Source organism: Platichthys flesus, chromosome 18, assembly GCF_949316205.1.
Source record: "Platichthys flesus chromosome 18, fPlaFle2.1, whole genome shotgun sequence".
Classification (NCBI taxonomy): domain Eukaryota; kingdom Metazoa; phylum Chordata; class Actinopteri; order Pleuronectiformes; family Pleuronectidae; genus Platichthys; species Platichthys flesus.
This window is the reverse complement of record NC_084962.1, coordinates 13322607-13343304: the sequence shown is the minus strand read 5'-3', so window position 1 is coordinate 13343304 and position 20698 is coordinate 13322607. Positions and strand designations below refer to the sequence as shown.

General features: G+C 40.9%; 2 protein-coding genes across 2 annotated transcripts; both read left to right on the top strand.

Annotated features, from left to right (window-relative positions):
• The first annotated feature begins 79 nt into the window (after nucleotides 1-79).
• On the top strand, nucleotides 80-8947 carry LOC133973105 (adenylate kinase 9-like). The gene is made up of 32 exons (XM_062410754.1): nucleotides 80-181; nucleotides 308-460; nucleotides 633-743; nucleotides 928-1002; nucleotides 1092-1190; nucleotides 1330-1469; nucleotides 1550-1869; nucleotides 2102-2122; nucleotides 2292-2404; nucleotides 2506-2653; nucleotides 2727-2823; nucleotides 2933-2997; nucleotides 3091-3150; nucleotides 3265-3459; nucleotides 3707-3837; nucleotides 3940-4143; nucleotides 4238-4496; nucleotides 4641-4761; nucleotides 4936-5155; nucleotides 5288-5350; nucleotides 5447-5647; nucleotides 5756-5974; nucleotides 6087-6303; nucleotides 6399-6600; nucleotides 6695-6841; nucleotides 6939-7156; nucleotides 7415-7611; nucleotides 7717-7886; nucleotides 8111-8209; nucleotides 8296-8398; nucleotides 8516-8630; nucleotides 8709-8947. Exons 1-32 carry the CDS (start codon nucleotides 95-97, stop codon nucleotides 8891-8893), a joined length of 4755 nt encoding a protein of 1584 aa, XP_062266738.1. The 5' UTR covers nucleotides 80-94; the 3' UTR covers nucleotides 8894-8947.
• A 1309-nt stretch (nucleotides 8948-10256) lies between these two features.
• On the top strand, nucleotides 10257-20452 carry LOC133973104 (adenylate kinase 9-like). The gene is given in 31 exon segments (XM_062410753.1): nucleotides 10257-10346; nucleotides 11322-11385; nucleotides 11477-11529; nucleotides 11634-11730; nucleotides 11815-11927; nucleotides 12054-12206; nucleotides 12365-12475; nucleotides 12750-12824; nucleotides 12914-13012; nucleotides 13147-13286; nucleotides 13366-13721; nucleotides 13814-13931; nucleotides 13965-14197; nucleotides 14428-14564; nucleotides 14677-14880; nucleotides 14991-15249; nucleotides 15406-15526; nucleotides 16213-16432; nucleotides 16525-16587; nucleotides 16684-16899; nucleotides 17071-17289; nucleotides 17381-17597; nucleotides 17855-18056; nucleotides 18139-18285; nucleotides 18389-18606; nucleotides 18825-19021; nucleotides 19136-19305; nucleotides 19494-19592; nucleotides 19760-19862; nucleotides 19946-20060; nucleotides 20212-20452. Coding segments are annotated over 31 exon segments (4794 nt in total). The 3' UTR covers nucleotides 20397-20452.
• The last annotated feature ends 246 nt before the right edge of the window (nucleotides 20453-20698 follow it).

Below are 20698 nucleotides of genomic sequence, written 5' to 3'. Positions count from 1 at the left end.
TATTTAATCAGGTCCAGCACAGTACAGTGATCATGCATGTGAACATGGCTAAATGTGTTGTGATGCAGGATATGTGCTGAGCTGCCTGCCGCTCATGTCTGAGGAGTGTCTGAAGATTGATGAGCAGATTGCAATGATCAAGAACCTCAAGCTGACACCTGATTTCATCATTAATATCAAGGTTAGTATCACATCCTCTGGATATGCAGACTTATCAAAGCAACTTATTAATTTCTTCAAGTGAGAAGTATCTGTATCAGTATGTGTAATCGGATTAATCATGAATGCTACACCCGTCCTGTACCAGTATGCAGACAAGGACCTGGCCAAGAGGCTCGCAGGTCTGAAGCAGTACCCAGAGACAGGGCAGCTATACACAAGGGACCAGTGGCAGTGTGAAGATGTGTACATCAAGAAGAGAGACAGCGTGGATGACGAAATGGAAGATGAAGAGGAGCAGGTATAGATCCAAGGCCAAACACCTTGACCACTGTTTGTCTAATTTACCTGTAACAGTATACCATTACAATTTGTATTTTCTGCAATCCCCCATTTTTATGTATTTGGACCCCGAAAAGGTTCTCTATTTTTCTATCTAAAAGGGTTTATTCTGTCTGCAGGTTGCTGGAAAGGGACTCCAGAGGGATGTTATTGACCAGATGGTGTGGGCACCAGAGAATTTAACCAAAAATGCTTTGTATAGAATTAACATCTACAAAGATACAGTGCTTAAACCACTGGAGGTGAGTTACCAGGGGCTGAAGTTAACTACACTTGTATTTGGACTCTTTGGGCAGTCATATGATAATTAGTGGATTGCACAAAAAATGCACAGAGCCTCAAACCCAGTTTACTATGATGTTATGTTCTAAATAAAGTTACTTGGTGGTTTTAAAACTACTTACAAGAGTGAAAACGTTCTTTCAGGACTACATGGCAGCCCACAACCCCCTTTACCGGATGGAGCTGGATGGACACAACACACCTGAAGAGCTTCACTCTGTAAAGATGTATTCTATGCAAAAATAAGTATAACTGTATAAACTGTGTTCTATGGGCTGACATTTGTTTGTTTATTGTTTTTTCTGTAGTATGTAATGTCCCGTCTTGGATCATTGGCAATAAAACGGGTTTCCATTCCCATCCTCCTCCACCAAGCTGACGAGGACTTGCCAGAAGAGGCTGATACGGTCAGACATTAATAAACCTATTCAAGCTGATACTTAAGTCATACTTAGGATTGTTTTTTTTTAATGATGTTCTTATTCCTCTGAATCCACTTCTGATTCATTTAGAAGTATTTTAAAACAGAGGTCATCTCTTTTCCAGGAGGAACTACTGAGACATATGTCCTCCTCCAATCCGGTGGCCCCTGGCTTCAGGTGGAGAAGGAGCCGCTGGGGCTCAACCTGCCCCGTTGCTCTGAAGGAGGGCCGGATGGTTCCTGGCGAACCTGAGCTATCTGTCAGGTGAGTCAAGAATATATCCGGTATTTTACTGTGAGATTGTGAAAAACAGCCGACTGACTCTCAGGTTAACCCCTATTTAGCTTCCAGGACAAACTGTACATCCTCTCATCTTCCGAGGCCTACCAGAAGTTTGTCACAAACCCCAGACAGTACTTACTCCCTCCGATGCCCAGGCCCCCTTGCAAGGTTTCTATCGTTGGACCCCCTCAGTCAGGAAAGAGCACCTTATGTAAGCTTCTAGCGCAGCACTACAATGCATTGGTGCTTGACGTGGAGGATCTGGTGCAGCCAATTCTGGCCAAGATTGAACAAGAGAGACTTGACAAAATCAAAGAGGAGACTACACAGCTCGCTATAGAGCGTATCAAGAAGGAGGAGGAGGATGGCAGAGAGAACTCGGGCAAGTTGAGCTTTGTATATGATTATAATATCCAGCTGGTTTGTCATATTGTTTTGTTTGGAACAAAAACAGATACAACCTGATAGATTTTTTTAAATAATTGTAGCTGAGTAACTTTTCTCATATCAACAAAATACAATATAGTTTGAAGCATATATTAGCATTTTATAATGTGAATATGTGGATTGTCCTGTCAGATTTGAATTAATCTTATGATATTATATTTCATCAGATGACAGCAGTTTTGTAGAAGGTAAGATTTTAAAATACTCCCGTATACTCCTACACAAACACACCCACATGCCTACAGACAAAGAGAAGCGGATAAATTGTCTTTTTTTTTCAGTCTTGTGCAAATACTATGACCGGTATTTACTATTTAATTTTTGTGTGCTTATGTTTTCTGTTATTCTTAGTGACAGAGGATCATCCACAAGTTAAAGCCATTTTGCTTGGTGTAATGGAGGAAGCCAAACAACATAACATATCTCCTGCTACTCTGCATGCTGAGGTATTGGAGAAGCGTATAAAAGAGGTAAGTCTAAGATCTAAAACATGGCAGTTTCTTTTTTTATTTGTTTGAAACCATTGGGTATATTTTACAGAAATTAGATGCTAATGAGGTTGATGTTACAGATTGAGGAGGCAGATCAAGATGCAGAGGTCAAAACCGGATGGGTGCTTGACAACTTTCCCAGCAACCGCTCCCAGATGGATTTGTTACGCAAAGGTGAAATCCTGCCAGACGTCATATTTTGTCTCAAAGACAGTGTTGGACACAAAGGTAAATAAAAACAAATTGTAACAATAAATATATAGACTTCTGTCAGGGTTCATGCATTGTTTCACTTGAACAGTTTTGGAGAGAATGTATGAGAGGAACAAGGAGAGCGTGGACGAGGCGGTGAGGAAGAGGATGCAAGATGAACAGTCTGCAAAGAATGAACAGCCCTTGTAAGTTTATATAAAATTATGCTGTGACATTTCATCACTTTTTCATTTGTTATGTCTGGGCAGGGCTGATTATGCTGTGTTTTTGGTGCTTTCATTTTCTCCATTTTAGGAACATAAAGGAAAACGACTCAGAGATGCATTCAAATCTAGAGGCAGTCATTGAAGAAAATTATGGTATGTAAAATCTGTCTGTGTATAACTGAATTTGTTAAGTTATGATGTTAAGTTATGATAGCATTGTTATTGTTGAATTGATTTTCTTTGCAGAAAATCCTGAGCAATCTGACGCCCTCAGCCCTGCAGACCTTGACGTGATCAAACAGGAAGGTGAGACATTTTATGAAATGCTATTGTTTTGCTAGATCACTCATAGTAGAGGGAAACTTAGTGTGACTTAAGTCTCATTATTTACAATGTGACATTGTCCCTCTGATGCTCAAGCTGTTACACTACCTGATCACTGGGAGCTGGGTTATCCGGATGGCCCAGAGATGAAGGACTACAAACTGCAACTCCAGCAGTTTGTGTCTGAATGGAAGCAAATGCAGTCTGCTCTAACTGCTGCCAACTCAGTACTGGAGATTGATGGAAAAAGTCCAGAGGACCTGCTTCATGAGATAGTCCTTCTCATGGAGAGTAAGTGTGTTCATTCTCAACGCATCAATTACACAAAGTAAAAACAAGCTTTAAATGTTTGAACTGTAAGAGCTACTGAAGATTTCTGTTATATATTGCACACTAGCTTTTCCTGTATATTTCTACAATCTCGATGAAAAATAAGTTATTAAATAAAAATGATAATAGAAAAAAAATGATCCAAGGCAATTTTCAGCCCTAAACCGAAAGTGAAAATAACCTCAGTCTGTGTTTTCCACATCTTTAGAGCCCTTCAAGTATGTTTCCTGTGAGCTGTCACAGCTGGACCTGGATGAGGAGGAGGAGGATATCGAGGCCTTAGCTGAGCTGGAGGGACCTAATTTAGACAGCAGTGACAATGACGCGGCAGATGATGAGGTTTCTAACTTTAAACTCATATTCAGCTATTTTAATGCTGATTTAATATTTACAATATAAACAAACCTTAAACTGCATATCATCTGTCTTCAATGAAACCAGGGGGACGCAACACCTAAGAGATTATTAGGTGATACTCTTCATTTCTGTCCTGTGGCCTTTAAAAACCAAAACACCCTGTGGCCCTGTACGGAGGAGATTGCAGCCAAATACCGGGAGAAGATCTTCTACTTCTCCAGCACAGAAGCGAGAGACACCTTCCTTCAAAACCCAACACGATTTGTTGCAAAAACTGAGCCTCTCAAGGTACAATACAACATGAAACGAGAAAGAAAATGTGTATAATAAGCAAACATTATGATTATAATTAATAATTACATATTTCTGTCTTCTATCCAAGCCTCCTGCCCTTCGGATCCTTTCCCTTGGTACCCGAGGGTCAGGAAAGACCTCTCATGGTGAATGGCTCGCCCGGCAGCTTGGCCTCTTCCATATTCAGTTCAGGGAGCAGCTCCAAATGCTCCTCATCGCCAAGACAAAGAAGCGGGTTTCTTATGCAGATGAAGTAGAGCCCACTGACGAGTCTCTGGAGGAACTGGTCACCCTGATACAAGACGCCAGGGAGGAGGCTGGAGAGGAGGAGGAGGAGGTGGAGAAGGATACCACCGCCAATGACATGGAGGTCAGCATCAACAAACCTTTACTATTGGAAGCTTTCAACCATCAAACTAGTTTCTTTGATGCAACATGAGAATGTTTTCCGCAACAGAATTATTCTTCATTTGCTTTTGTGCGTCTACAACAGGTAGTGGAACTGACTGATGAGGAAAACACTATCAAAGACTACCTATCTGATGGAGATCCATTGACTCCACATATCCTGGACATGGTTATTGCACCATTCTGGAAACAAGAACCATACATGTACACAGACAGAGACACACATAATTCTAACCCGATTATTTATCCTTTTTAACTGAATTAAATGAGAAGACTGGAACCACTGTTATACCTTCAAACTAAAAGCTTCTCATCTAATTTTGCTGGAAGCAAAGGTATATGCAAAGTATTTTCTGACCAGAACATTCTCTCTTGCAGGTCCACAGGTTTTATTTTGGAGGGCTTCCCACATGATTCCGAAGAGGTGCAGTACATGCTGGATCGACAGCTTTTCCCTGATGTCGTAGTAACCATGGAGGTGGATGTCACAGATGTTCAGAAACGTCTGTTGCCGACATACATGGAGAAGTGGCGTGAGCGCTGCGACCATCGTGAAGCACAGAAGAACATTCTTCATGATCTGCTCAAGAAAAACAGGGTTAGCAAGTTGGTAATATAGAAAAGGAAAAGACAAGCATAGTAGATGGCAGTCATTTAATCTCCTGGCTTTATTATGAAGTGTCATCTGACCTAAGAGGTTGTGTTGATTGTGTGAATTTCTCTGGTACAGGAGGAGAAAATTGTCAGGAGAAGGGCTGAACTCATGGCAGAGACACTGACGGCCGAATCAAAGGTATTGAATCATCATAACTGCAGTCATCTCCTCTCCATCTCTGGTTAACCATATCTCCTTACTCTGCATCATTTAACCCTGTAGTTTATATTTCAGGGGGATGAAGAAGACGATGAAGAGGAGGAAGCAGCAGACATCGATGAGATAGAGGCAATGCTAAAGGAGGAGTTTCCTTCGGAAGAAGACTCAGACAAAGACTCAGAGAACGAGGAGAAGGAGGAGACAGCTATCGAGCGGCTGGAGATTGAGATTGAGCAGCGTTTTGCAACAGATGAAAAAGACCTTGCGACCGTAACGGTACAAAAACAGACACACAAACCCATGAAGTCACTTTTATTTCACGTTCAGGACAAGCTCTTGACTCTAAATGTATTTGAATACTGCTTTGTGATTTTCTATACTCAGGAGCTACTGAGTGAGCAAAACATTCCCAGCATCTCTATCAGTGCCTCTCGCAAACCATTGATGGTGAGGAATCAGCTGCTCCAGAAGTTACAGCCTCTGCTGACTAACAGGGAGTCACTTTTCCAAACATGTCAACCCATCTCATCCACCCTGGCAAAGACGCTGCTGCTCTATTCATACAAGCTCCACAGTGCCTTTGGCTGCTGGGATCCCATAAAGGTAAATTTTCCTAAAACAGTTTCATCATTTGTGAGAGGAGATCTTCTTTTCATTGATAAAAGCTGTAGGAGTTGTGTAACATATTGTCAATCCACTCTTCCCTCTTCCACAGAAATACAAGGAGATAGACTTGATCCAGCCTCTGCAGTGGCCTCTGAATACCACACATCCCGTAATCTTCAATCAGTATATCTACTTCTTTGAATCTAAGGAGAACCGTAACACATTCATGCTCAACCCTCTGAAGTACCTCAGGCAGCCCAAGCCCACCCCATCCCTCCCTGTTAAACTGGCCGTCGTTGGACCACCCAAATCTGGGAAAACCACTGGTAAGACTCACAACAACTGCAAAATAATCAAAAATGCTTATCTTTCCCTTTTCTCTTATATTTTTGGTCTTCATTCTTCTCTTATATCTCTCCAGTGGCACAGAGCTTTGCTCAGAAGTATGGTTTGGCGCGGCTGTCCATTGGCAGAGCTATGCGTATAGTGCTTGAAACTCAGGAGCACACAGATCTAGCTGTCCAGTTGAAACAGCTTCTCTCCCAGGGCCTTGTTGTGCCTGATGAACTGGCCATTCAGTGTATGGAAGTGGTTCTCTTGAGCTCAGTCTGCAGCATGCGAGGGTAAGAGGTTTTTGTGTTTGAAGGTTAAAAATGACACTGAACAGGCTTGAGGATGTGTTTGAACAATTCATTATTTACTCATTTGGAACTCCAGGTATGTTTTGGACGGCTTTCCGATGACACTCAAGCAGGCAGAGCTAATGGCTTCTCGGAGCATCATCCCCATGATAGTAATTGAGCTTAAGCTGGACTCAGTGGAGGTGCTAAGAAGAGGTCACATGGACAAGATAAAACTCAACAAGTGAGAAAACTTTAACATAGGAATGATATGCAGAAATCATAAGCTTTCAAAGTTGTCATAAAATGTTTCCTATCTCCCCTCTCTCTTCTCATTTAAGGCCTCACCTGATGCATGACAGCTCTGAGATACTTCACAATCGTACCTCCCATTACAAGCAAGAGGTGGAGCAGGTGAAGAAATATTTCCATCAACAATATCAGAACTGGATTGTGCTTGATGGCTTTAAGAGCAAATGGTGGATCTGGTGCAGGATTGGAAAGGAAGTCAGTATCAGCATGGCATACATCCATGGCTTCCTGGAGAGGACACTCAGCGGTAAGTACTACTAGCTTAACCTGACATCAGCCCTACAGGATTGCTTGCACCTGAAGTTAACTCAAATTGAAAACATAGCTTGTCAAGGGGGTGCATTTCACACATGCAAATAAAAATGTTGCTTCAAATGCCAAATGCTGACGAACACAAGCAAATAAAGGGGAAACATGTTTTAAAAAAGAGAGGAATTGATAAAAAAATATGAATAAAAAGTGAATAAATTAAATCTAAATCACTAATATTATGACCGTTTTGCAGGTCAAGCTGCCTGCATCAACAGGATGTGCATCACACCCCAGGAGCTACAACATCGCCTTGGCGAGTTTAGCCATTACTGCCCAGTCTGCTTGGCTGTATATAAACACCTGGCGGACTGCTCAGAATTTGTATTTTTGACTCATGCGGCAGAGTACAGAGGACAGTTTTACAGGATGTGTGGCAAAGAGCATTTAGAGGTCAGTGTGGTTTAGGAAACCAACACACAGATATGAAGTATTCAAATATAAAATGTACCTGAAATATAAATATGAAGTTTAAATAATAAAATCTCTCCATCACAGAAGTTCCTTTCCACTCCAGATCAATTTGTGACTCCGAGCTGCCCACACGCTCTCCCCCAACCCCACCTGCTGCCAACAAAACTCAGTGAGACTCAGGTGAAGAACAGGTTCCCACAGCAAGTTGAGATGAGGGGCTTTTGTCCCGTCACTTACCTGAGTGGAAAGCAAAGGTACAGTATTTACTTCGTAAAGTTCAAATCTGTCTATCTGAGAACACATTCAGAAACCGGTTGGGTCAACAGTGTCTGCAACCTACAGAGATTCACAATACAAATCAACACGACCTAAACAAATATCTCATGAAGACTAAATCAATGTCATGTGTCTTCTTTCTGCCCTTAACTCTTTATTATGTTTGATATTTTCTATTCATGGAAGTCTAATGTGTTCTCAGGTATGAAGCCCTGATTCGAGGAAAAATGGAGTACGCAGTGGAATACAGAGAACGTCTCTATGTTTTTAGGTCAAACCAGGAACAGGACATGTTTTTGAGGTGTGACACTATTCTCTTTGCAGATTTCAGAAACGTGTCACCCATGGTAAATTAACCAAAACTTGATTCACACATTTTCTATCAAGGTGTCCTGAAACATACTGGGACCAGAGGCTGCCGGTTAAAGTCCCTCCTCTTTGTGAACCTGTACCCCTTACTGCCATTCCAACATTGGGTTACCTGGAACAGGTCAAACAAACTTAAATAAATATGCAGAGAGTTGATGTCCAAATTTGTTAAAGGTGCATTTCTGAAGTGTTTCTTTGAGATATCTGCACTGTTTTGATTAAAGTCTGTATTTTGTAGGGTGTGGCAGTAGCAGTCATTAAGGCCATGACAGCTGTTGGTTGTCTAAAACCAAAGCATCCCTTTATCAGTATAGAAAGATCAGCACTCCTCTATGTGGCCTTCTATCTGAAAGGTAAACACGATTCAAGGTTTAAGGTTTAAAAAGAGGATATTTAAATTGCTGTTGCTAATAATTCTCATATTTACACAGCTTTCAACCACAAAAACGCGGACTGCATTCGCCAGAAATACAAAAAGAAGCTGGCGAGGTTTGAGGAGAACTGCGCCCTCATCCCCTACCTGAGCTCAACAATGAGAGGGAACTGCAGGCCACCCAGTGAACGTCCCATTGACTTTGAGTTCAAACTGAAAAGGTTCCTGGCTTTGGAAGACTAAGAGCCCACTGCTCACTATAGCTGTGCCTGTTTGTTTCTTCCCCATTTTGATGTGTGTGGCAATAAATAATTTGAAACACATTTCTTGGAGTTTGTTTTAATAATTGGATCAGAGACTTTTTATTTGATTGGTTAATTCAAGTGAGAGTTGGGACAGCTTATCAGGAAGGTATATGTTGGAAAATGGTACTCCTCAGGGCAGTGTCATTGGTCCAATATTGTTTTCCATTAATAATGTATTATCTCAAAATCAGGGTGATATTGGTCATTGATGATGGAGCCTTGTGGAAAAGGCAATTAATGTGGTAGGAAAATGGCCATAATCATGGGGCTTCAAATTCTCAGCGGAAAAAACTTGAGCGTTAATGTTCACTAGAAAGAGGTTGTGACATTCAACTAAGCATGTATGGACAAAGAGCAAATTAAATTCTTCAGGATTTGGGGTGTGTGGTTTGATGCTCAGCTCAAATGGAATTAACATAAGCAAAGGAATTTCACCCACTTCATTGTGAAAAGCAGAGACAGTAGTTTTTTTCTAAGCATGCAGCAAAAGCTCAACACTCTTTCGGATGCACATTAAAACTTTAGATTTTTCCACTGAGAACTTGAAGCCCCATGAATATGAGCATTTTTCTACCACAAAAAATTGCCTCTTGTATTTTTCTCATTATATGCTTAATATTTTCCTTCCTCCTTTCCACAAGTCTTCATTATCATTAATCACAATGAAAACAATATTGGATCGTCGACACTGCCCTGAGGAGGACCGTTTTCCACCATATACATTCCTGATAAAACTCTCCCAACTCTTACTTGAATAAACCTTTCTATTGCCCTTCTAATTTCTTTCAAAGTTAACGGAGCATCCATTTAACTGTTAGTTTCTTCCATTCCCGTTCCTGCCTCTGTTTCTTCTTCCCTTTTGCTTGGTTTATTGGCATTTTCTTCACTGCCCTTTATCTCTCTGTTTGATCTGATCGGTTTGATTTGTGTCCTATATGTGCCTTAGTATTTCATTGTTCCTTTTATCTTCAAGTCCTATTTGTCTGTTTTGTGAAGGACTTCATAACCAAGTTTATTTGCACCCGCTAATAAAACAAACTAATGAAAAGCAGAAGATGACTATTTGCAACCTGCTAAAGAACTGAACAAAGAAGAAGAAGTATTATTCTAGAAGTTTAAACCAGCTAAAAATGGATAAAGGAATTGTTGAAAGCTACGGTAAATAACCTTCTTTCAAAATGTAAAAAAATTGTTATACTGTTATATTAACTTTAATATTTACTCATTACAACTGACAGCTTGATATGGTCATTTAATTCAATGTTTATTACTTTAATTTCCCCCCTGTTTAATCAGCACGAATGGATTTCGTTGACAACTTGATGGAAGATGAAATTGAGAGAGAGACGCTTCTTGCCAAACCCACCTGCTTCATCATAGTTGGAAAACCGGTAACTTCTCTCTTTTGCACACTAACAACATTAGAAATTTTTTCCAAAAGGATGTGAACACATAAACACTTCATATCAAAATATATATATATATATATATCAGAGACTTCGTAATAAATTAAATCTAAACTGTGAGGGAAATCTTTTAGGGTGTTGGAATGAAGTTTTTTCCTGGAGACAAATTATGTTTATTCTTAGTAGCAGATGCAAAAAGGAGACCAGGCAGATGAGTCATACAGAAAGTTAACAAGTAAACAGTTGTAGCCACACAAAATCTGAGTTGTCATTGGAAAAGAATGAGTACAATAATCTCACAAAATCACAGTGAAACATGACATTAATCTTTAAGTGGAGCTAGTCTATTGGACAACACGTATCTAAACCATTGTTGTGTCTAGTCTGCCTCCAAGAATGTCAGTGCCCTCAGCTATATTATTAACCTTCCTCCAGGTGATATTCTATTTTATACTATTGATATCATATTTTATACTATTTCTCTTACTTTATTGTATAGTGTGTAATTACTTGAGCATTGTTAGAAGTGAGCCTGAGACTCAAGCATTTCACTGCCAGCGACTGCTTAATGTTATTTTTGTGCATTTGACAAATAAAAAATCTTGAATCTTGAATCTTGAATCTTGAATCTTGAATCTTGAATCTTGAATCTTGAATCTTGAATCGTGAATCGTGTTATCTATCTGGCTTCCTAACTTAACCTCAGCTCCTATGAATACTGCAATAGAGAAAGGGGACCATGTATTATTATTGGATGTAATCCAGAGTAAGAGAGGCCAAAAATTTCACAATACATACTAAATGAAAATAATGAAACAAAATTAATCAAATTTACATAAACTATAGACATATCCATAACATAACAAAACGCTGGCTATTCTTTATAATAAGAATTATAATTTATAAATGTAAATAAATATATTTGAAAATATATAAATATTTTGTCATTTTATGTTGCAGGGTATTGGCAAATCCACTTTGGCCAAGAACATTGCAGAGTCCTGGAAGTGTATCTTGATTGATGGTAAAATCTTTGAATTATTTATACTTTTTTTACCAATAATGTCTATACACCTCATTAATGGCATTTCTCATCTGCTTGTATAATATTTCAGATTCAGATATTCTCAACACACACATACAAAATAGAACGGAGGAAGGTTTAGAGGTGAGTAGTAAATTCTCCATCATCGTACATGATAGTTAACCTTTCCTTAATTCCACGTGTGTTTTCCGTTAACATTAAGGGTTAAAGTTGCCTTGCTGTTTTAGATCTTAGATATCTTATCTGAGGGGAAGGTTTTACCAGAAGACAAGGTGCTGCAGCTGATTCTTAACAGGCTCGATTCACCAGATGTGGAGCACTATGGTAAATAATGTATTTGGAGTTTATTTGATCAGGTCCAGTAAAGTACAGTGATCATGCATGTGAATACGGCTCAATGTGATGCAGGATATGTGCTGAGCTGCCTGCCGCTTATGTCTGAGGAGTGTCTGAAGATTGATGAGCAGATTGCACTGATCAAGAACCTCAAGCTGACACCTGATTTCATCATTAATATCAAGGTTAGTGTCACATCCTCTGGATATGCAGACTTATCACAGCAACTTATTAATTTCTTCAAGTGAGAAGTATCTGTATCAGTATGTTTAATCGGATTAATCATGAGTGCTACACCCGTCCTGTACCAGTATGCAGACAAGGACCTGGCCAAGAGGCTTGCAGGTCTGAAGCAATACCCAGAGACAGGGCAGCTATACACAAGGGACAAGTGGCAGTGTGAAGATGTGTACATCAAGAAGAGAGACAGCAAGGATGAGGCAATGGAGGATAAAGGGGTGCAGGTATAGATCCAAGGCCAAACACCTTGACCACTGTTTGTCGAATTTACCTGTAACAGTATACCATTATAATTGGTATTTTCTGCAATCTCCTGTTTTTATATATTTGTCTCTACTTCTCTATATAAAAGGGTTGATTTTGTCTTCAGGTTGCTGGAAAGGGACTCCAGAGGGATGTTATTTACCAGATGGTGTGGGCACCAGAGAATTTAACCCAAAATGCTTTGTATAGAATCAACATGTACAAAGATACAGTGCTTAAACCACTGGAGGTGAGTTTCCATTATTAACTACTACCATTTGAGCTAATTGTTTGAAATGAAATCATCGATGTAAATTTCTAGATTAATATAAAGTATGACGTTTGCATATGGACTTTTTGGGCTCTCATATAATAATTAGTGGATTGCACATATAATGCACAGATTGAGCAGCAAAATCAAAACCAGCCGGGTGCCTCAAAACCAGTTTTCTGTGATAATGTGTTCTAAATAAAGTTAGTTGATGATTTTAAAACTACTTACAAGAGTGAAAACGTTCTTTCAGGACTACATGGCAGCCCACAACCCCCTCTATCGGATGGAGCTGGATGGACACAACACACCTGAAGAGCTTCACTCTGTAAGGACATATTCTATGGAAACATAAGTATAACTGTAAAAACTGTGTTCTTTGGGCTGACATTTGTTTATTTATTGTTTTTTCTGTAGTCTGTTATGTCCCGTCTTGGATCATTGGCAATAAAACATGTTTCCATTCCCATCCTCCTCCACAAAGCTGATGAAGAATTGCCAGAAGAGGCTGATACGGTCAGACATTATTGAACCTGTTAAAGTTGATACTTAGGTCATACTTAGGCTTGAGTTTTTTAATGATGTCTTCCTCTGAATCCACTTCTGATTCAACTAGAAGTAGTTTAAACCAGAGTTCATCTCTTTTTCAGGTGGACCTATTGAGACATATGTCCTCCACCAATCCGGTGGCCCCTGGCTTCCGGTGGAGAAGGAGCCGCTGGGGCCAAACCTGCCCTGTTGCTCTGCAGGAGGGCCAGGTTGTACCTGGCCAACCTGAGCTATCTGTCAGGTGAGTCAAGAATATATCCGGTATTTTACAATGAGATTGTGAAAACAGCCGACTGACACTCATGTTAATCCCTGTTCAGCTTCCAGGACAAACTGTACATCCTCTCATCTTCCGAGGCCTACCAGAAGTTTGTCACAAACCCCAGACAGTACTTACTCCCTCCGATGCCCAGGCCCCCTTGCAAGGTTTCTATCGTTGGACCCCCTCAGTCAGGAAAGAGCACCTTATGTAAGCTTCTAGCGCAGCACTACAATGCATTGGTGCTTGACGCGGAGGACCTGGTGCAGCCAATTCTGGCCAAGATTGAACAGGAGAAGCACACTGGATGGGTGCTTGACAACTTTCCTAGCAACCTCTCCCAGTGGGATTTTTTAAAACAAGGTGAAATCCTGCCACACATCATCTTTTGTCTCAAAGACAGTGGTGGACATAACGGTATGACACACAGCAACCAAGCACCACAAACAAATTGTAGCATTAAATATGTAGACTTCTGCCAGGGTTCATGCGTCATTGTACTTCAACAGTTTTGGAGAGAATGTATGAGAGGAACAAGGAGAAGGTGGACAGGGCAGTGAGGAAGAGGCTGCGAACCGAATCAAATCTAGAGACAATCGTTGGAGAAAATGATGGTATGGAAGATCTGTCTATGAATCTATTTCAATATTCTATATGAAGCCTGTAAAGTCCAACTCCTTCTCCCTCTGTTGATCAAGCTGTGACACTACCTGATCACTGGGAGCTGGGTTATCCAGACGGCCCAGAGATGAAGGACTACAAACTGCAACTCAAGAAGTTTGTGTCTGAATGGGAAGCAATGGAGACGGCTCTAACTACTGCCCTCTTAGTTCTGGAGATTGGTGGAAAAAGCCCAGAGGACCTGCTTCAAGAGATAGTCCTTCACATGGAGAGTATGTGTGTTCATTCTCAACGCATCAATTAAATACAGTAAAAATGTGTATTTAATGTTTGTCCTTTAAGAGCTACTGAAAATGTTGTTATATTCTCCTCACTAATATTTCCTGTATATTTCAACAATTTCCTTTACATTAAAAAGCACAAATACCAAGGGAAATTCAATGATAATAGAGAACGACTTATCTCCACAAACATTTTTTATCTCTGGTTTCCTTGTCTTCAGAGCCCTTCAAGTATGTTCCCTGGGAGCTGTCACAGCTGGACCTGTTCGAGGAGAAAGAGGATATGGAGGCCTTAGCCGAGTTGGAGAAACCTGATGAAAAAAGCAGTGACAACAAAGCACCAGATGATGAGGATAAGGTCAGTAAACTGAGGCGGCTTCTAGCTTTAAACCCACAGTTAAGTATTATAATGCTGTTTTAATAATACAAACAAACCTTCAACTGCATCTCATCCGTCTCAATGAAACCAGGTGGACAGACCCCGTAAGAGATCATTTGGTGATACTCTTCATTTCTGTCCTGTGGCCTTTAAAAACCAAAACACCCTGTGGCCCTGTACGGACGAGATTGCAGCCAAATACCGGGAGAAGATCTTCTACTTCTCCAGGGCAGAAGCGAGAGACACCTTCCTTCAAAACCCAACACGATTTGTTGCAAAGACTGAGCCTCTCAAGGTACAATACAACATGAAACGAGAAAGATAATGTGTAAAATAAACACATATTATTATTATATATCATTATTATTATAATTAATAATTACATATTTCTGTCTTCTATCCTAGCCTTCTGCCCTTCGGATCCTTTCCCTCGGTAACCGAGGGTCAGGAAAGACCTCTCATGGTGAGTGGCTTGCCCGGCAGCTTGGCCTCTTCCATATTCAGTTCAGGGAGCAGCTCCAAATGCTCCTCATCGCCAAGACAAAGAAGCGGGTGCCTTATTCAGATGAAGTAGAGCCCACTGACGAGTCTCTGGAGGAACTGGTCACCCAGATACAGGACGCCCGGTTGGAGGCTGGGGAGGAGGAGGAGGAGGTTGAGGAGGATACCTCTGATGATGACATGGAGGTCAGCATCAACAAACGTTTTCTGTTGCAAGCTTTCAACCATCAAACTAGTTTCTGATTAGATGCAATAGTCGGTGAATTATGGTATTTTCTGTCACTGAGTTATTCTGCATTTGCTTTTGTGCATCTACAACAGGAAGTGGAACTGACTGCTGAGGAATACGCCATCAAAGACTACCTATCTGATGGAGATTCACTATCTCCACATATCCTGGACATGGTTATTGCACCATTCTGGGATCAAGAACCATACATGTACTTGCACACAAGCACATGCATCCTTTCCCTCCATTGATTTTTCCAAACTGAGTTAGATGACAAGGTTGCTACTACTCTAATATCTGTACACTACAAATGAAGTAAAAAAAAAGCTAAACTAGCTTACCATAAAACTTACTTATCTTAGCATAAAGACTGGAAACATATGACTAAAGCGTGCCTCTTCTAGGAGTAACAAAATCCACCTTAACTTACCCGAAACCACCCCAGGTGTTTATTTAATATACACAATAAGGTGCAAAATCAACAATCCCCCCTGTTTCTACCAGGGATAGCAGTATAATCAGCATACAGAGTTTGGCATCAACCTTCTCTTATAACTTGGCAAGAAAGAAAATCACAGTAGCATTTTCCTTGAAATGCTGAACTTTTCCTTTACAAAAACTTGTATATGTTATATATTTTTCAGCCTCTTTCATCTAAAGACTCCATCCTCACATATAGACACAAAGACTTTCAACATGCATTACTGTCTACTGACCAACATTCCTTTTCTCTCTGCCTTTACTGGAGCAAAGCAATGAACGTTTGTCTGATGGATTTATTGGCCTAAATTCATTACTTATGTATTTTGTGTATTTATTTGTGCATTGTGTGTCTTTTATTTTTGTGCACAGCTGACAATACGAGGTATTTTCTGACTATAACGTTCTCTCTTGCAGATCCACAGGTTTTATTCTGGAGGGCTTCCCACATCATTCCGAAGAGGTGCAGTACATGCTGGATGGACAGCTTTTCCCTGACGTCGTAGTAACCATGAAGGTGGATGTCACAGATGTTCAGAAACGTCTGTTGCTGGCATACCTGAAGAGGTGGCGTAAGCGCCGCGACCACCGGCAAGGACAGAAGAATATTCTACAGGATCTTCGCATGAAAATCAGGGTAGGGAAGTTGGTAATATTTTGCAATTAACGTAATCGGGTAACTTCGATGTGCGAATAGCTAAGACAATAACTTCTCTCTTTGTGGTACAGGATGAGAAAATGGTCTGGAGACGGGCTGAACTCACCGCAGAGGCACTGACTGCAAGATTTGAGGTATTTAATCATCAAAACCGCAGTCATCTCCTCTCTGTGACTGGTTAACCCAATCCCCGTACTCTGCATCATCTAACCCTGTAATTTATGTTTCAGGATGATGAAGATGAGGAAGAAGAAGTCGATGAAAAGGAAGAAGCAGGAGACAGCATGGCGGATAAGATAGAGGCCATACTGGAAGTGGAGTTTGCTTTGGATGGAGACAACGAAGACTCAGAGATCGAGGAGAATGAGGAGGCAGCTATCGAGCGGCTGAAGAGGGAGATCGAGCAGCGTTTTGCGTCAGATGAAGAAGACCTTGCAACTGTAACGGTACAAAGACAGACACACACACACCAATGAAGGCACTTTGCTGTCGAAACAATAATTAAGTTGCCAAACCCTTACACTTTCTGCTGTTATTTCACGTTCAGGACAAGCTCTTCACTGTAAATGTCTATCAATTGCTCTCATATATTCAGCTTTGTGCTTTTCTATGCTCAGGAGATGCTGAGTGAGCAACACATTCCAAGTATCTCTATCAGTGCCTCTCGCAAGCCGCGCTTTGTGAGGAATCAGCTGCTCCAGAAGTTACAGCCTCTGCTGACTAACAGGCAGTCACTTTTCCAAACATGTCAACCCATCTCATCCACCCTGGCACCGAGGCTGCTGCTCTTTTCCTACAAGCTCCACAGTGCCTTTGGCTGCTTGGATCCCATAAAGGTCATTGTCATTTACATTAATGAGATGAGACATTGATTTTTGGGATTCTACAAGTTCTAGGAGGTTGAACTTGTTTTATTCTCTTCTACAGCAATACAGAGAGAGAGAATTGATCCAGTCTCTGCAGTGGCCTCTGAATACCACACATCCCGTAATCTTCAATCAGTATATCTACTTCTTTGAATCTAAGGAGAACCGTAACACATTCATGCTCAACCCTCTGAAGTACCTCAGGCAGCCCAAGCCCTCCCCATCCCTCCCTGTTAAACTGGCCGTCGTTGGACCACCCAAATCTGGGAAAACCACTGGTAAGACTCACAACCAGGGCCGGGTCTAGGCAGGGGCAAGAGGGGGCCTGGCCCCCTCAAATAAATGTTGTGCCCCCTCAAACTAAATAGGGTTAGGGTTAGGGTTAGGCACAATGCCCCCTCAAGATTTGTGGCTGCCCCCTCATACATGCCTGTCTAGACCCGGCCCTGCTCACAACAACTGCAAAATAATCAAAAATGCTTATCTTTCCCTTTTCACTTATATTTTTCTTCATTCTTCTCTTATATCTCTCCAGTGGCACAGAGCTTTGCTCAGAAGTATGGCTTGGCGAGGCTGTCCATTGGTAGAGCTATGCGTATGGTGCTTGAAACTCAGGAGCACACAGATCTGGCTTTCCAAGTGAAACAGCTTCTCTCCCAGGGCCTTGTTGTGCCTGATGAACTGGCCATTCAGTGTCTGGAGGTGGTTCTCTTGAGCTCAGTCTGCAGCACCCGAGGGTGAGAGGGTGGTTCCATTTATATATTTATTCTGGCTTTAATGTTTTTGAAGAATTTGTTATTTAACTATTTGGAACTCCAGGTATGTTTTGGACGGCTTTCCGATGACACTTAAGCAGGCGGAGCTAATGGGTTCTCGGAGCATCATCCCCATGATAGTAATTGAGCTTGAGCTGGACACAGTGGAGGTGCTAAGAAGAGGTCACATGGACCAGTTAAAACCCAACAAGTATGAAAACATACACACACAATAGGAATGATATGCAGAAATCACAAGCTTTAAATTACCATGATTAAATGTATCCTACCTCTCCTCTTTCCTCTCATTTTAGGTCTCACCTTATGCATGACAGCGCTGAGATACTTCACAATCGTACCGCCCATTACAGGCAAGAGGTGGAGCAGGTGAGGAAATATTTCCAGTATCAATATCGGAACTGGATTGTGCTTGATGGCTTTAAGAGCAAATGGTGGATCTGGAGCAAGATTGTAAAGGAAGTCAGTATCAGCATGGCGTACATCGACAACTTCCTGGAGAGGACACTCAGCGGTATGTACGACTAGCTTAATCAGATATAGAGGTTTGGTTCCGCCTGAAGTAAAATGATATTTAAAACACTTTCATTCGAAGCAAGAGGATGCATTTACTCTATTTTAATATTATTTTATAAAATACAAGCTAAAAAAAAAAAAAAAAATTTAAAAAGATGAATAAAAAGTGATTGAATAATGAAAGTAAATCTTGATCACATTTGACACATTTTGCAGGTCAAGCTGCCAGCATCGACAGGATGTGCATCACACCAGAGGAGCTGCAGCATCGGCTTGAAGAGTTTGGCCATTACTGCCCAGACTGCTTGGCTATAAATTATCACCTGACGGACTGCTCAGAAACTGTAGCTTTGACTCATGCGGCTGAGTACAGAGGAAAGCTTTACAAGATGTGTGGCAAAGAGCATTTAGAGGTCAGTGTGGTGGAGCTTTAGGAAAAGGGAAACACAGATATGAAGTAAATCAAATATTAAATGTTTCTTGAAATATAAATATGAAGTTTATATAATATTATCTCTCGACCACAGAAATTCCTGTCCTCTCCAGAAAAGTTTGTGACTCCGAGGTGCCCATACCCTCTCCCAGAACCCCACATGCTGCCAAGTAAACTAACTGAGATTCAGGTGAAGAACAAGTACCCACAGAAAGTTCAGATGATGGGCTTTTGTCCTGTCACTTACTTCTGTGGAAAGCAAAGGTACGGTATTAAAGTTCAAATCTGTCTCAGAAAAGTTCATTCTAAAGTGCACACATGATTATTCACTGTTTAAACCACCAATTCAACAATGTCTGCAGCCCACAGAGATTCACACTAGACTTAATCAGTGCAATATATCTTTAGTATGTTTGATATTTTCTATTCATGGAAGTCTTGTGTGCTCTCAGGTATGAAGCCCTGGTTGAAGGAAAGATGGAGTTCGCTGTGGAATACAGAGAACAGTTCTATTTTTTCCGGTCGAAACGGGAACAGGACATGTTTTTGAGGTTTGGCATTATTCTCTTTGCAGATTTCAGAAAGGTGTCAGTCGCCTATGTTTCAGATGAGTTTTCCTTATCCTGCCTTTAAAACAAAGATGACAGTGCAACACAATTTTGCCTTTGGAAAGTTTGGTAAATGAACCAAATCTTGATTAACATATTTTAAATTCTAGGAGTCCTGAAACATTCTGGGACCAGAAGCTGCCCGTTAAAGTCCCTCCTCTTTGTGACCCCGTACCCCTCATCGCCCTTCCGACGTTGGGCTACCTGGAACAGGTCAAACGCACTTAAATAAATATGCAGAGATTTGATGTCAATATTTGTTCAATGTGGATTTGAATGAAGTCTCAATTTTTTAGGCTGTGGCAGTGGCAGTCTTCAAGGCCATGACAGCTGCGGGGTGCCTCAAACCCAAGTATCCCTTCGTCAGCATACAAAGATCAGCAGTCCTCTATGTGGCCTTCTATCTCAAAGGTAAACAGGATTCAAGGGTTGTCAATGACTTTGAAAAATAGTAAAGATGAAACATTTATACTTCTACTATAATATTTTGTTTCCTTTCTTTGGAATAAACTGGCCAAATAAAGCCAAATTGCTGTTGCTAATAACTCTCATATTTATGCAGCTACCAACGAGAGGAGCGAGGATTATATTCGCCGGATGCACAAAGCCAACCTGACCTTGTATGAAAAGAGCTGCGCCCTACTCCCCTACCTGAGCTCAACGATGAGAGGGCGCTACAAGCAGCCCAGTGAACGTCCTATCGACTTCGAGTCCAAAATGAACGAGTTCCTGGCTTTGAAAGACTAAGAACCAACTGCTTACTGTAGCTATGCCTGTTTTTATGCTGGTTTTTCTCTTCACGTTTGTTGGTCATTGTATTAGTTGTGTGCAATGATGTTTGTGGCAATAAATCATTTAAACCTATTAAGAGAGTCTAAACAATATTATGCTTCTTGCCCTACACCGTCAATTTATTTATTATAGCACATTAAAAACAACAAAAGCTGACCACAGTGTGTGTACAAAAACACAAATACACACACACACACACTGTATATTCAGGCAGCGATCAAGACAAAAACAGTGAGGTTTATGAAAAAAAATCAAAA